We start from the raw sequence: 15,493 nt of genomic DNA, 5'->3' as shown, positions 1-15,493 counted from the left end.
TGCAATGCCTCCTCCACTAGCGTCAGGTCTGTCGCTTCCGAGGATAGCAAAGCCCTCTGGTAGTGCTAGAGCCAGAGCAGTGCTAGAGGCTTGGTGTAGCCAGTATTCCGTAATGGCTGCATATCCAGGTTCTGGGAGATGATAAGGTAATTTACATCCAGAGCATGGGCTGGGATGGACCCGGCATTTATGAGGGCGGCTTTCAGACCTGGTGGGTCTGGAAGAGTATGATTTTTGGACAGGCTGGCTGGCCTGTTGCTTAGAGGGAGTCGGGCTAGCAGCATGCCTGCTGCTCATTTGTGGATGGACTAGGTATTTGTCATGAGTGTGCTTCTGTTTCCCCCTGGGATTCCTAGGTAGAGTTCTGTTAGGTGTGTCTTGCCTGTGGTGCAACTTGGAGTGATCGCTCCTTAGGTTGCTGGCTAGTTGTGTAGCGGTAGGAAGGGTCTAGGGGGGCCTCTCTGTTGGTGAAGGCTTACTTATAGGGTAGTGTGCAGTGCTAGTGCAGCACATTTGGGCCCCTAATTTAGTGTTCCTGGCTGGGGGGGATTCAGATAGACAGTACGGGGTCACCTTACTTGTTTTTAGGCTCATTCTGGAATTTCTGATGTGAGTGGATACTGGTGCCATGGTGCAGAATACACTTTTAGAGAAGCATGTCGGCCTGAGGGTAGGATGCATGAAGGGGGTGCCGGTGGGGAGGCTGCTGAGCTAGCAGGCATAAGGGTGGGGGAAGTGTCTGTGCTCATGCAGAAGGCATCTCTGCAGGAACGGTTGCTCAACAAGGGAATTTCCTGAACCGGCGGCGTGCGTGGTAGAGATGCTTCTGTGAAACCCAGGCAGATTGGAGATTGCCTGGGATCACAGATATGGGACCACGTCTCTGAGGTACAATGATACGGTGTGGGCATCACTGGTGTTCGGATGGAGGATCGGGTGGCGCATGCTTATTCTGCCCGTTAGTGGGAAGCTTGGTGGGTGGTTGGAGATTCACATAGGCTGTACGTGCATCAGAGGGTGATAGCCATAAAGGATGGCCTCTCTGTAGCATTTATGCGGCAGGGGACCATCGGCTTGCACTACGGCAGATTGCGGAGGAGGAGAAGGTGCGAGAGCTGGCTTGAGGAAGGTGCTGGCAAGGGGGCTAGGGATGTTCGAAATTACAGTAAAGTCGAATGACAGTGCGGTGGATAAATTCATGAGTTAAGCCAGAGGATAGCACTGGGATAACAGGCTTACCTTTGATAGGCTTGAAATGCTCACTGGGTGCTTGCGGCATATGGAGCTCACGGCGGAGAGCGGCAGAAAGCTCCTGGGGCCTTATGGATCGGCCTTTCGGAGTGGCCGGCAATGCCTGCCGGCTTGGGGTGTCCCTGCTCATTTCCTCTTCTTTCTGCCAAACGGAGAGCAGCTTGCTCGTAGTAGCAACACCAGGCAGGTTGCTAATGCACACAGCAGCAGCCATCTTACTGTAAACTGCTTCTTTGTGGTCATGAATAGTTGCATCTAGCACAGTGCCTCTTGGGGGTCCCATGGTTGATTTTCAAATTCCCCTCTTCACTAGGCAGACAGATATCAATGCTGTCAAAGGCAGTTAATTTCTGTTGGTGCTGGAATGGACCCACATTGTAGAGTCCATGCCAGAAACATATACAACCCAGACAATTTCTTCTGAGGTTATGGGCTGAATTTACACTCCAACCTTTCCCAATTTTCACAAGATGAGACTCAAAACAACCTTTCAGGTGACCTTCCATACATGACCCATCACTCCTCCTAAACCTCAACACCCATCACACCCCTCATCCTTAACCAAACACCCACCACACCCCCTTGCCTTGCCCCTGCAACTGCCACGTAACCTCCCTTACTCTACTCACATCACACACTGTAGCAGTATTTGTGACATGGCTGCTAGCCAGGGAGAGTGCTAGGAGTTAGTCCTGTTGCCCAAGCCAAGTCCTTCCTCCTCCTGTAAACTGAGGAGAAAGAGGAGGATTTAGCTGTTGAAGCAGGAGTCCCAGGCTCCCACGCCAGTCCCATGACAATCTAGAATGAAGTGATGCTATTCGTTACATCAGCGTGACATCACTCCAAATACCAACCCGGTCATCTCAGTGGGCGGAGGTATTGTGCAGCTTGGGGTGAAAAAAGAATTCAATAATTCTTTGATGGCATCCCAAATGCATTGAATGCTTCTTAAGGTGGTTGATACCAAGTGCCACCTCCCCCTGACCATCACTAGCAAGGTCCTTTTTCAGCATGTATCTATCCATTGCTCGCAGATTCTATTAGCCTCTGGAGTACAACATTTGTGCTGGTGAGTGCTTGAAGACAACTGATACCCTGGTCTGTATCCCCTGACTGCCCCCCTGTGATGAATTGCCATCTGGCAAGAGTGTGAAAGTCCTGGCTTTTTTGATTAGTATTACAAAATAAAATGTTGTGGGTAATTCCATCTCTGAAAGGGAAATCTGCTAATCAGATTACCTTTTCATAAACTCCATGCCAAAACCATAGTGTGTACTTGTACCCTCCTGCATCGGTATCCTGATTTGCGGCACATGTTCTACCAGTGGCACAGAGCCGCTTCAGAGGTTCAGGTGCCCAAGTGACATCAAAGTCTCAGCAGCATAGGGGCTGCATATAAAATATGCACCCCTGTTCCAAAAAATGCAAACTCTAAAGATTCCGTCCTGGTTGCACACTAAACTGTAAAAATAAGGCATACCTGAATTAGGGTATGATATGTCATTTATAGCGTGCCTGTACACAAGTGTTTCTAGGCGTGACAAGGGAGAGAAGACAAAGAGAGGACAAGACAAACGATCTTACAAGGCCTGGTGTCATTCAGCTCATGCAACTGCGACAGAGAGCAGGGGGAAGGGAGAAGGTGTAAGTGCCGTGGAGAGGGAAAGGGAAAGTGCCAGGGAGAGGGAAGGGGGCAGTGCAGTCAGGGCAGCAATTGCTCTGAGAGTGCAGCCACGGCCACGCAGCTATGGGTAAGTGCAAGGAGGCAGGGGACTGTAGGGTTATAGTTACAGCCCCTAATTGCACAGTAGGCCCGGAGGCAGTGGAGGAGAAACTGATCATGGAGGAGCCTGGTACCCAGTAAGACTCTGAGGGCAACCAAGCAACCAGACGGTGCAGCAGAAGAGGTAGGTCAGCAAAGGGGAGAGAGAGAGAAAACAGAGGAGAAATGGAAGGTCTTAGGCAGCTTCCGTAATTTAAGGTGGTCCGGCTGAAGATTGAGATGGGCAGGAGGCCATTCCAGTGGGATGCATGCACCTGCAGAGGGGAGAGATCTGCCCCCCAGTCTCTGCCATCGGAAGCGTCTGACCCTCAGAGAGTTAGAGGATGCTGAGCAAAGGGCTCGAGAAGGAAGGTATTTGGGAAGAGAGTGTTGGATGTAGTGCAGGCCACGGCGCCAGAAAGCCTTGTGGACAATTCAGAGGGTCTTGAACTTGATCCTTGCAGCTACCGAGAGCCAGTGGAGAGATTTCAAGGTATGGTGGTCTGCATCTCTCAGAGTTATCTCAGCCACATTAAATTGATATAACACATGTGTCAGCCTCAGCCCTGTGGATCCAGTTCTGCTGTGCAAGGGTTATGTGTATTCCCCAGAAAGGCTAGACCTTGCCCTACTAGCAGGAATGCAGCCAGGTGGATTGCCTCTCTTTGTTCCTTTGTAAGGGCAGTTAATACCCTTCTCCCAGGGACAGCCACTCTACAGGATGCTGGACTGGGAACAGGAATCAAAGGGCACACCCATTCACAAAGGGCCAGGCCTCACACCAGGGGGCTTCATTTCTAAAGGCCTTTGTTCATAGAGAAAATGGAGGGGGAGTCGGGTGGGGGGGTCCAGAGTTGTCAGGGTAACTCTGTCCATGGGAAGTAGACTTCCACCATCTCGAATCTCTTTGCCTCTCTTTCTCTTTTCTGTCCACTCCACTTCCTCTGGAGCAAAGCACTTTGGGTGTGACATCAGAAGGGCGAGGTCTGCTTATTTGAAGAGAAGGGATAGGACTCCTAATGCAGGCTAGCTTTAGTCCAATCACCTGAAGACTTTGCCTATAAAAGAAGAGGTCTCTCACCACTTCTTTGAATCATCTTGAAGCATCTTTCAATGATCACGTGAGAAGACTTTGCTGGACCCTGCTGAGAGAGCAGTTCTTTCTAAAGTCCTCCACTTGTGATGTGAAGGCAGGTGTTCCAAGGCAGGGAGGAGCTCTGTCCCCTAACCATCCCCATGGATCATTGGTGTGATATGCTACTGGAACAGTCCTGCCTTTCTACCAGCCACAGCGATATCCAGGACCTCACTGTGTTGAAGGACCCCTGCAGTTGTGCTCCAGCCTCACCCGTGTTTGGGAGCCAAGAACAAGGATTTGGCTTATCCTTAGTCGGGGGTTCACAGCAGCCTGAGGAGTGACCTGCAGCTGTAGCAAGACCCTGCCTTTCTGCCAGCCACAGCGGTACCCTGGACCTCACCATGTTGAAGGAACCCTGCAGTTGTGTGCCAGCCTCGCCTGTGTTTTGGAGAATGAGAAAAGGACTAATCTTGTCCCTGAGCCCATGGATTGGAATTCACAGCACACAGAGCACCAAGAAGTCGGATTCAGCACTGCCAAGAATGACAAAAAGGTAGCTGCTAACAGCCCCTTTGGTCCATTTTGGGTCCCTAGAGACTGGTTAGGTCACGTGCACATTCAAATTTTCTTGAATATTCCCCATCCTTAAGATGGAAATCCTCGTTAAATCAAATAGCAGTGCCCCTTTTAGACAACAATGCACTGCACTCACTTTATTGATCTATCAGAATCCTTTCATTTTCTCTCCAGCCAAAAGGCACATTTTCCCTTAACTCCACCTATGACGGCCATTTTCAGAACATATTAACGCACCAGCAGCGTGTAATTCTGAGTCTCATGAGGGGTTGGAGGTAGGCTTGCATGTGAATCTATGAAATTCTGGAGAACCTTAGTTATATATAAGTAACTTTTATCTTCTCCAGCATTAGACCTTTCAGAGATTGCCATGCTATAGAATTGATTGCAAAGTAGTTAGAAATAATTTGTCAAAATGGCAGAGGAAACGAAACAGGCTCCCCTCATGCAAACAAGTTGCGCAGTACCGTCTGTTGACTCCTCTGACGTGTTCCTGTCACTGCAATAAAACATTGTAAAGGTATGTGGAGCTGCCGATGTCATGGAGTTGCACCCCCATCAAAACGGCAGCAATGGTAGACATATCCCTTGTGGAGTGTGCCTGAGGCTTGCCAGGAATAACCCTTCCCACCTATGTGTGGCAATGTGTAATGCAGGCTGCCAGCCATCTGGGGATCAGGCCTTTGAGATCAATTGACCTGCTCCATTAGGTTCAAACGCTATGAACAGTTGGTTGGAATGGCAGAAATACTTAGTGTGGCCGAAGTAGTGCATGTGCGCCTTTCTGACATCCAAAGAGGGTAGTAACCTTTGTGCAGACGTAGAAAGTGTATTAAATAATGCTCGGACTACCAGTGGTTCATTAAGGTGGGACAAGGAATGAACTTTAGGCATAAACGTGGAATTTGTTCAAAGGATCACTGTGCTTTTGGAATACCAGGAAGGTCTCCTTCAATCAGAGAGCATGTAGCTTACTTACTGTCTGGGATGAAGTGTCAGTGACCAAGAACACTGCTTTACTGCCATGCATTAGCTCGAATGGCTGGCACATTAACCTTGTAAGGATTGCATAGAGCTCCCACAAGGGAGCGATGTTGGGAACTTGGGGAAATGTCCTGAAAATACCTTTCAAGAACTCCCTTATTAGCCTCTCAGAGCACACAGAGGTTGTGCCTGGTGTGCGAGTGTAATACGAAATGGCTCCTATGCAGACCTTGACAGACGAATAGGCTAAACCACTTAGCAGCTACAACTGCTGTCATTGAGGAGGTGGCCGTTACCAAGCCTGTCATGGTTTGAGTGGTCCCTTTCAAAACGGTCAATAGACTGTTTCATCATCAACTGTGCTTTGGACAGTTTGGTCTTGGATGACGATGGCCTTGTACATGGCACAGCTGATGTAGGAGATGCAGACCGACTCATGGTAGATGCAGCTGTCGTTAACATTCTCATGAAGGCCTCCATTGACCTGTGAGCATTTTTCCATGAGAAGGATTCACAAGACAGGGAAAGCTTATGAGTTCCTTCAATATCCTGGGCTGGATCTTCACGCTTGGCCCTTTTCTTCCTCAAGACATCCCTGTGTTATGTAGCCCTTTTTGATGAAGTGTCTCTTTCCAAAGGTCTGATAGAGTGGCTGAGACTGAACTCTTGAGGGTGGCTGAATCTGAGGCAATTGTACCCTCATCTAACCAGGACATCTCTTAAGGTATTTTTAGAGAAAGACTGGCAAATGGATTAGGGGCCCCTTTCATGCTCAGGGTACAAGCACTTCCAGCAGAACATGTATTCATCATGATTATAGTCAACATAGATGCTGTTTAAGTTGCATATAGTGCAAATTCCTTAAGAGGCTTTTCTTTTCTTTTAATTTAGCCATGTTGTGTATATGGGACACTCCGGAGAGCTTAACCTTGAGAGGAAATTGGATGTTACAAACCTTCTGGAGAGTTCCTCTGAGTGCCAACATTACTTATCCTTCAAATATGAATGAGCATATCTTTATCTTGCAATTGAGATGAAGCCAATAGTTCTAGGGGGATAGATTCCCGAGAAAAGATTCAAAGAAGTAAGAACTCTGGAGAAGTCTGAAGACTCTCAACTGTGAAAATACAGTAAGAAACTTGAAAATGGCCTCAGGATTGGAGTTAATGGAGAGAGTGCCTAATAGCTGGAGAGCAAATAAACCAAAATGACTCTGATAGATCACTAAAGTGAGGGCAGTTCATTGTTGTGCACATTGGAGAATTCTGTTTCATAAACCGGAAGATTCCCGACCGGAGAATGGGTAATATTGAACAGCATGTGAATCTATGCAAGTTCCAGTGCTGGAGAATGGCAATTATCACAGTCTTTTAATTGTACTGCCTGCAATCTCTGCTGTTTTTCTACATGTTTCATTATTGGTTTTGTAGCGGTAATCTCACAATCAGCTGCTGCTCCTCAGAATTCTATATGTGGTAATGGTAGTATGCACATGTAGGTATATACTTACAGAATACAGCAAAACCCGTAATGAGGGCCATCACTGGGGTATTTCTAGGCTACCGTGAGAGAACCTGCCACTGTCATATTGTATTTGTTTGCCTACACATTTCAAAATATGCTCCTTCTGTCAGGTGCACTTTAGGTTTGCATACAGTTCAATTTGCAAGAATTAAAGCCAACACATCCTAGTTCCAAGCTCGAAGTGTTGGGTGTTCCCAGCTACATATCACTGATTAAGATAAGGTCAAAACATTTGTAGGTTGACTGTGGTCCCTTGATGAATGGATATTGTCTAGCAGTTCATTTCACCTTCTGTACTGTTTACAGAGGAGTGATAAAAAGATTGTATGAAAAACTGCCCACATGAATCCCCAGTGGTTATGATTGATTTAAAGCTTTCCATCTAGGCTATTAGGTGGTACGGAAAGCGCTACCTTTAAGCCGAAACTATTGTCATTAAAATAAGAGCTGTAACATAGGAGCTTGAATTAGGAGCTTTGAATGTAGGTTTCTAATGCTTTCCAATGCAGATGACAAATGAGAATGTATTTGTGTAGTTTGGCTGTGTCGCACCCATTTAACACCCATCTCTAAGTGAAATGCATGATGTTCCTCCCATTCCCACCCATCTTCCCTCAAACCACACCCCTTTTTGCACTCTGTACCTGCATTTGTATTGTGTTGTGAATTTGGCAGCCATGGTTACTTCCAAAAACGGTGGCTGCCATGTGCTATTAAAATGTTGTTTGATTGGATTGATGTGTTAAACAATATTTCCTACAACCTTTAAGTTATGTTACATATTGTAAAGTATTTTGTATAAAAAATAACCAAGTTACTGTTATAGTTACGTTTTGATCTAAAATGTCTCTGGAAATGGCCATTTACTGATTTGTGGGGGTTGCTCAGTGCTTTGAGAAGTAAGCAGTAGTTGATTGGCTGTCCAGTTTGTTAGTGATGTCACTATTATGTAATTGGCTCTAAAGCATGTGCCTTTTTTCAACACAGCAGCCATTTTCTTTCACCGAATCCTGGTTTGCAGCCCGAGCAAGGCTCTAGAGCTGTAGTGAGTCAACCCAATCTTTGATGAATATGTAATAGTTTTCATTCCGTTGTGTCACAGCAGTGACATTCCAATCAGGGCCGGCGACGGGCGTGTGCAGCATGTGCGCTGTACTTGGCCCTGTGGTGCTCATAGGGGCCCACGCAGAGGATGCCATTGACTCCTTCCCCCCCTCTGTTGCAGGCTGCACCGTGCACCCTGTGTTCGTCCTATGTGGTGAGTGCTCAGGCACACGCAGGGCGGCCCATGCTGACTGCAGCAGAGAGAAACTGTAACATTAACAATTAAGTTTGCTGCCACCGCTGCCACCATGATTTCACGTGATGTCACCGACCAATGCCATTTCAGAATAGAAATAGCAGCCACGCCAGTTAATTCCTTGCCTGGACAGCCAGTGGACGCTGTAGCAGGGTGGAGGCAGTGGAGGGACTTCAGTGCCTGAAGCGAGGACTCACACAGCCTTATTGTGGCATGGTGAGGAAGGATAGCCCAGAGGCAATGTGTTTTTCTTGGAAGCAAGACAACGCAGCACCACACAGGGTCGAATCTGGAACCTGCGCTTTGAAACAATGACGCTGGTATTAAGCGTGTTATAAACTAACAATTAAATAAATAAATGGTGTGCCCGAGTTATGGCCTGGTCCCATTAGGCCTACCATACTGAGGACGTGCAGCGGGAGGTAACTTAAGGTACCCCTAATCCCCCCCAACAAAAAACGTTTGTCATTGCTGATACTTGCCTGCAGCTTGAGGCGGGTAGGGGAATCTTATGCCTGGCATGACTATATAGCGCCTATCATTTCAGTGGGTGCAAAGCACTGTATAATGTTTGGAAGCCATGGGAATTTGCTGGATGCAATAGTTTCTATCCCTGTCGGAACAGGAGGAATCCCGAGGACATCCTCGCATCCCTAGGAGTTTAAATCACAGTTGGTGTGGAATCCCCGGACTTCAAGAGGGCTCTGCAGATCTCTTCTTCAAACGGGGTGCCCCCCGCCAAGGAATGACTCCCCCACTTGTGCATCAATTAATCTATTGGGGAGCGCTCAAGCTTTCTTCACGAGCTCAGCATTTTAATGCCTGGTGTTAAGGGATTCCATACTAAATTGTCTCTCTAAATTAATCGGAATACAAGTGTTGCTTTCTTGAATAGCTCCTATCACCAGGATTAGCAGGTTTCTAAGCAGCCCCATTTCTGCCAGATCCTGGAGTAGATAAATTGATTTGTCCAGGATTACACTCATTGCTCAAGTGGGGACACACGTACTAGTGTTCTGTTGATCTCCTGATCGTAAATCTGGTAACTAGATACTATCAGGACAATATATAGCATGGTCTTGGCGTTCGTGTTGCACACAAATGCATTCTGGGAGTTGTAGTCTTGATTCTCTTGAAGTGAACGTATTTGACTGATCTGATATCAATGATTTGTAAGAGGAAATCCCAAGATTGAAAATGAACTAAAGGAGTATATACAGACTTATTTTAATTCATTTAGGCCCATGCTCTGAAATATGACTGACTTGTCCCCAGCCCTACAGAGTTTCATCAGCAATACCTTTATAGGGCCTCGCCTGTGAAGTACAAGTACTGTGCCACAGAAATCCTCGGAGTCCCGCTGAAATGTGAATGTGTGGCCCATTGAAGGCCATGAAATCTTGCATGTGACAGTACTGCCCCATTAAAAGCCTTTGAATCCTGACGAGATGTAGCAGTTCTGACCTCTTTAAAAGCCACTGAATCCTGCTGAGGTGTGACAGTACTGCCTGGCTGAAAGTCCAGTATTAGCACTGAGACAGGACAATACTGTCTCAGCGAAAGAAAGGAGGGTGCATTTAGGCGTGCCAGTACTTCCAACTGAAAAGTCCTATAATTCTTCTCAGGTGTGGCAGAACTGCACCATGACAACCCCTGGAATCCTGCTGAGGTGTGACAGTACTGCCTGGCTGAAAGTCCAGTATTAGCACTGAGACAGGACAATACTGTCTCAGCGAAAGAAAGGAGGGTGCATTTAGGCGTGCCAGTACTTCCAACTGAAAAGTCCTATAATTCTTCTCAGGTGTGGCAGAACTGCACCATGAAAACCCCTGGAATACTGTTGAGATGTGACAGTACTGTCCCTCAAAATGTCCTGGATGCCTTTTGTGCAAAAAGACAGAACTGGAAAACTCAATGCATATTACCCCCCTGGCGGGGGCAGCCAGACAATCAGGTATCTAGGAACGCGGGCATGAACCGTACATTTGGGTCTTCAATATGTGTTTGTGGTAAAAGTAAATGGAGATTCTGCAAGGGTCACCAAATTCTATTACAGGTCATCCATGTGAATTAATATTGCCAGATAGAGGCTGTGCCTGACAGACTTAATTCTTGTTCAGAGTTTGCACACTTCAGTAGTTGTGCACCAGAGAAGGGATTTCCCTTTTAGGAAAGAAAATGTATATCATACAATGGTGGGTGGGAGGTTTGTCAGGGAAAAACGTACAAAGAAAAGCAGGTGATTGGAAAAAATGAGTATTACTCTAAACCTTTACTCGAAGCCCTTTTTCTCTCATCCTTCCTCTCGCACCGTTCCTTTTTCTCTTACCCTCTCACTCTCACCCTTTCTTGCTCATATTTCTTCTTGCTAATCATCAACGGCAGCCTCTCTCAATGGTGTCCTCCCTTTCTCTATTTTCCTTCGCATTCTCTTGCACACCTGCATCCTTGCATCATCTCTTGAAACGTTGCACTCTCCTGCTTGCACCCTGGGGCCTATAAATTAAAAATACAAAAAACAGCAGTAAAGGCCAAAACTATTGGCTTTGCCAATGCTTGTTTTTCTGTTGTTTCAGAAAGTTGCCCAGACCGGGTCCTCTGCTTGCTGTATCTCGTATCTCAAGCCACATGTCACGGACCACATGAAACAAGTCCACAACATGTCTAGGGTTACTTATAGTCCAAAAGAGAAGGGGTGTGACATATCAGTTTAGGCTAGACTTCCACCTTTTCTGTTGGGGCCAATAGCGATTTGCTTTTTTTCTCCTCTTTGATAGCACAGACGGGGTAAAACTAACTGACTATGAATTTGCTAATAGGAATTCCCGGTGGTTATGATTAATTTAGATCTTTCCATCCACTAATTTGTGGTTGTTTCTATAGAAAGCATTTAGACAAATGGCTTGAAACTCCAGTAACAAGATTGGAAGAGGTTGACGGAATACACATTGGGGGGGAGAGGCCTGGTGTCGTAGCTTTCTGTGGGTTACATGGGAGATTGCACAGAATATGCCTTAATGTTGTTTACTCACATGTTGGCTGTTAGCTTTCAAAACCATATCGATCTCATCCACAGGCAGATAGACACGTATGTGGTCTTGAAAGCTAGGAGCTCCCTACATTTATTTTACCCACAAGCAGATAGACACTTATGTGGTCTTGAAAGCTAGGAGCTCCCTACATTTATTTTACCCACAAGCAGATAGACACTTATGTGGTCTTGAAAGCTAGGAGCTCCCTACATTTATTTTACCCACAAGCTGGTCTTTTGACTGGCATTCCTACCCCTTTTTGCAGGCATTTGCTGATCTTCTGTCCATCCAGTACCAGGGAGGTAGAGTTAGTTTTGGACTGTCCATCGCCTTGATTGCTTGACTCCACCTGCACAGAGATCACATACATCATCATATTAGAATTCTTAAAATGCACAAAACATACGTTAATTTCTAGGCTATCATTACAGACGTTATCACTACCAGAATCTATTTGACTTGTTCTCCACAAATATCAAAATCGTTGCCGTTTTAGTTGGTAAACAGTTAAAGTCAGTGTTGTGGCATGAATGGAGACAGAGATAGTCAAGGTGGAATTCTAGATGGAGGAGAAAAGTAAATGTTGTAGTAATGTAATTGGAAACAGTAAGTGGTAATAGAGATAGCCCATGGGTATGCATTGGAAGTCACTGTGTATTAGTGAACTGTAGGTTGAAAACAAGATGGCAAAAAGGGCTGAAATGAGGCGGTGTGCCAATTCCATTAACTCCCTCCCCCCCCCCCACCAACCCCTGATTTAGGCAGGCACTTGGGACCTGAAACTATAACCCACTGTTTAATGTGCAAGTGAGACATGGCGGGAGTTCTCAGAGCCTCACTCTTGTTTCCCATCACTAAAAGTACATTATTTTCAAAGCCTCTACCGAAAGCAAGTCCATCGCCTAGCCATATATATATGCACACACACCAGCCTCATCTTCAAGAGATCTGCGCGGGACAGCAGCTGCTGTTGCTGAATTCAGGGTTTCCTCTCTCAAGCGCTGCACTACTTTTCGTGTGTACTCACTGAGGAGGAAAATAGATGCTTACCCTTGTCCTAAATCACAGTGGTCAGGCATGGACTTAGCAGAGGGACACAGTGCACACTGTAGAGCCGGTTCTTCCCTTCCACCTGACATCAAAATGGCAGGAGCCTATTTAAGCCCTCTGCCACCATTGTACCAGAACGACAGATTAACCTAAACGAAATGATGACTGTTTGCAGCTGAAAAGCCCTGATAGAAGAGGGCAGACAACTGGAAGGGAACAAGCAGAAAGAGGGAGAACAATCAAACTAATCAAGAGGGCTTTAAAGGATTGTGAGCTCTGAATTAGTTGTCCAGGGAGAGAAGCAGTGTGAGCCAGACATCGGAAGAGATGATGCTGACTGGGAGAAATGGTCCTAGGAAAGACCAGACTGCTTCCCTGCTTATACCAGTGGCTACCACAAGGGTAACCAAAGTCTGGAAATATACCAAGCAGAACCTGCCTGTCCAGGAGAGCAATACTTGGTAGGAGGGTAGCAATGTCATTCCCCAACAAGGGTGAAGGATCACCTGCTGGTAGGAGTGTGCTGAATAGTATTTAAGACTGCCCAGGAGGACCCTGCCACCACCTTGACTGGAATAGGATAATACCACAGTCTGACAAAAACCAAGCAAGGGGAAATTAATAGCTTCTGCTAGAGGTGTGCTGAACGGTTTTCATAACTGCCAAGAAGGGCAACGGTTGGCTAGAGGGTAGGAATATCTAGGGCTGACAAGTATCCAAGCAGGGGGTGAAATACCTGCCATCGGGGGTGCACAGAGCCATATCTCTAGGGTTGGGATTATCAAGATGTGCTCAAGGTTCCATATCCCCAGGACTCAGACTGGGATTCAGTGGAAATCATTTGGTCTTATTTGCTTTCTAGTTATACCCTTGAATATACAGAGATGACACGCCATTGCCTCGATGAATGCATGTTCACCCTGATAGATCGTCTACAAGCACTCAGAACACCTGAACACATGTTGGCAGCTCCGGCATGCCTATAATGACTGCAACAATGCATTTAATGAATGTATTCTGATGTGTTGTAATGGTTGTTTTGTGTAGGTAATAAATATTTTGATTAATGAGACTAATTAAATTTGTATTTATTTCGGATGACTGCCTAGAGGAATCTGCTTGGTCATGCACTTTTTAGAATAATATGATTATTAATTTATTAGCTGAATTTCGGAAGGTATGCTGACTTTGTTTTTTTTAAATCAGTGCAACCTTTTTGTGGGTGAATATGTATAGAACCAGAATGTTGCGCACCCTAACTGGTGCCCGCCAAGTATGCGTAACAATCCTTTGCACAGAGACCATGGCGGAGAGGGTTTAATGAACAACATATCATTTGAAGAAGTACCTCTTTGAAACTTCAGACAGGAAAAGATCCATGAAACATAACAGGCAATTAATTAAATTGGGCCTGCAGCACAACCATTCTGGTTTGAGGAATGCAAGCTCACCATTTCCCTCCCTGAGATGATTTAAGGAGAGTCAGCAGGCTCGGGTGCAGTGAGGACTGTGCTCAACAATGCATTTGAAGTAAAACGTGTTTGCTGCCTTTCTTAAAGTGCCAAGGACGAGTATGCTCGTCCTTTTTGCATAGACTTGCATAATAGCCTGTCAGTTAATGGATTAATAGAACAATTGACAAAGATGGCACGGCATGGCCATGCTTCCTTCTACTGACCCCAAGCAATGGCTTTCATTTTGAGAATGTGTTTCCTCTTGCGCCCACCTGCGGGGTCACTGTGGACACAATCAAACACCCTTGTGTCATGCACCTTATAGCACCGCTGGACAGTTTTGGGGTGCCCTGGATATAAGCATCAACATAGAGGGGCTGGTTTGCAGGCCTCCCGTTGTTTCCACGCGCCAAATTACTTTGTGGTAGTTTATTTCATGGAAATTACTAGAGGGGTAAAAGGCCAGGTAAAAAGGGGGGCAAAAGGGGTAAAGAGTGGGTAAAAGAGGTGTAAAAGTAGGGTGGGGAGGGGTTTGGGGGCAGGGGCAGTAGAAAGGGGGAAGGGTATTGGAGGGGGAAACCCTGAATTAAAGAAAACCAACTAATTGAAGTCAAAATTCCAAGTTAATTTCCACGTAGTAAATTACCACAGTCATTTAGTTCGCGGAAATTAAATGGAGCCGATTTACAAAGCATTTTTTAATGGAACTGCGCTGTTGTAGAACACTTTTGTAAATCAGGCCCAGAGCATGTTTTATTTATTTATTTAAAGAGCCCCAAGGCACATGGGCACTGGCTACCACATGGCCCACTTTCCCAGTCCCTCGTCTACTGTCTCACCACTCGTTCTCATCTATGTGCTATTGTACAGGCACCCTTCTAGGGAATACCTCCGCCATATGTGAATGTGTTATTGTAAGTAAAAGAGTGCACCGGCCTTTTTGTAAAGTGCTGAGGTAATGAGGCAGTCGATATGCCGTAAATCAGCATCAGACTTCGCAGCGCTACCTCTGAAGGCCGTTGCCTCAGCTTTTATCCCCGGACATGATGTTTGCCTACCGTCCAACGCGCTGGTAGTTTCTGTGTTTAAAATGGCACCATTTCCAAATCGTGAGCCCCAAAAATGGATCCCCATGAAATATTTTGCTTTGAAAAGTCAGACATTGCAATTTGTCACCGTGACACCCTTTTTTGGCAGGGGGCTATTTTTTAGTGCCTGTCTGATCCCGAGTCCAGCGCTTCCTCTCAGGTAATTCTCGTATGTTGGCACATATTAAAACATAGCGCCCGAGGGTGGTATTACAGAATCTTTGCACAAGTGCAATTGCAGTTCCTATCAGTGTCAAAATTGCCCTAGTGCAAAAACATTCTTTAAATGCATTTTTGCACATGTGAAAATGATTAGGACTGGTGCAAATATTGCCCTGGTGCAAACATGCATAAAAATAATATCGTGTTTGCACTAGGGCAGGTTTCCCCCCTA

At 46.1% G+C, this 15,493-nt stretch overlaps 1 protein-coding gene across 2 annotated transcripts in view; it reads right to left on the bottom strand.

Moving 5' to 3' along the window:
• The window catches only part of LOC138491315 (espin-like protein), a 484,304-nt gene that overhangs the window by 131,577 nt on the left and 337,234 nt on the right, over positions 1-15,493 (bottom strand). For both annotated transcript variants that reach the window (XM_069617768.1, XM_069617767.1), the window contains exon 5: positions 11,761-11,856. In XM_069617768.1, coding sequence (XP_069473869.1) covers positions 11,761-11,856 — 96 coding nt within the window. The remainder of the gene's footprint in view (positions 1-11,760; positions 11,857-15,493) is intronic.

Source organism: Ambystoma mexicanum, chromosome 10, assembly GCF_040938575.1.
Source record: "Ambystoma mexicanum isolate Mex_15411 chromosome 10, UKY_AmexF1_1, whole genome shotgun sequence".
In the NCBI taxonomy this organism is placed as follows: domain Eukaryota; kingdom Metazoa; phylum Chordata; class Amphibia; order Caudata; family Ambystomatidae; genus Ambystoma; species Ambystoma mexicanum.
The sequence above is the reverse complement of the archived record's forward strand: the minus strand, read 5'-3'. Positions and strand labels throughout refer to the sequence as shown.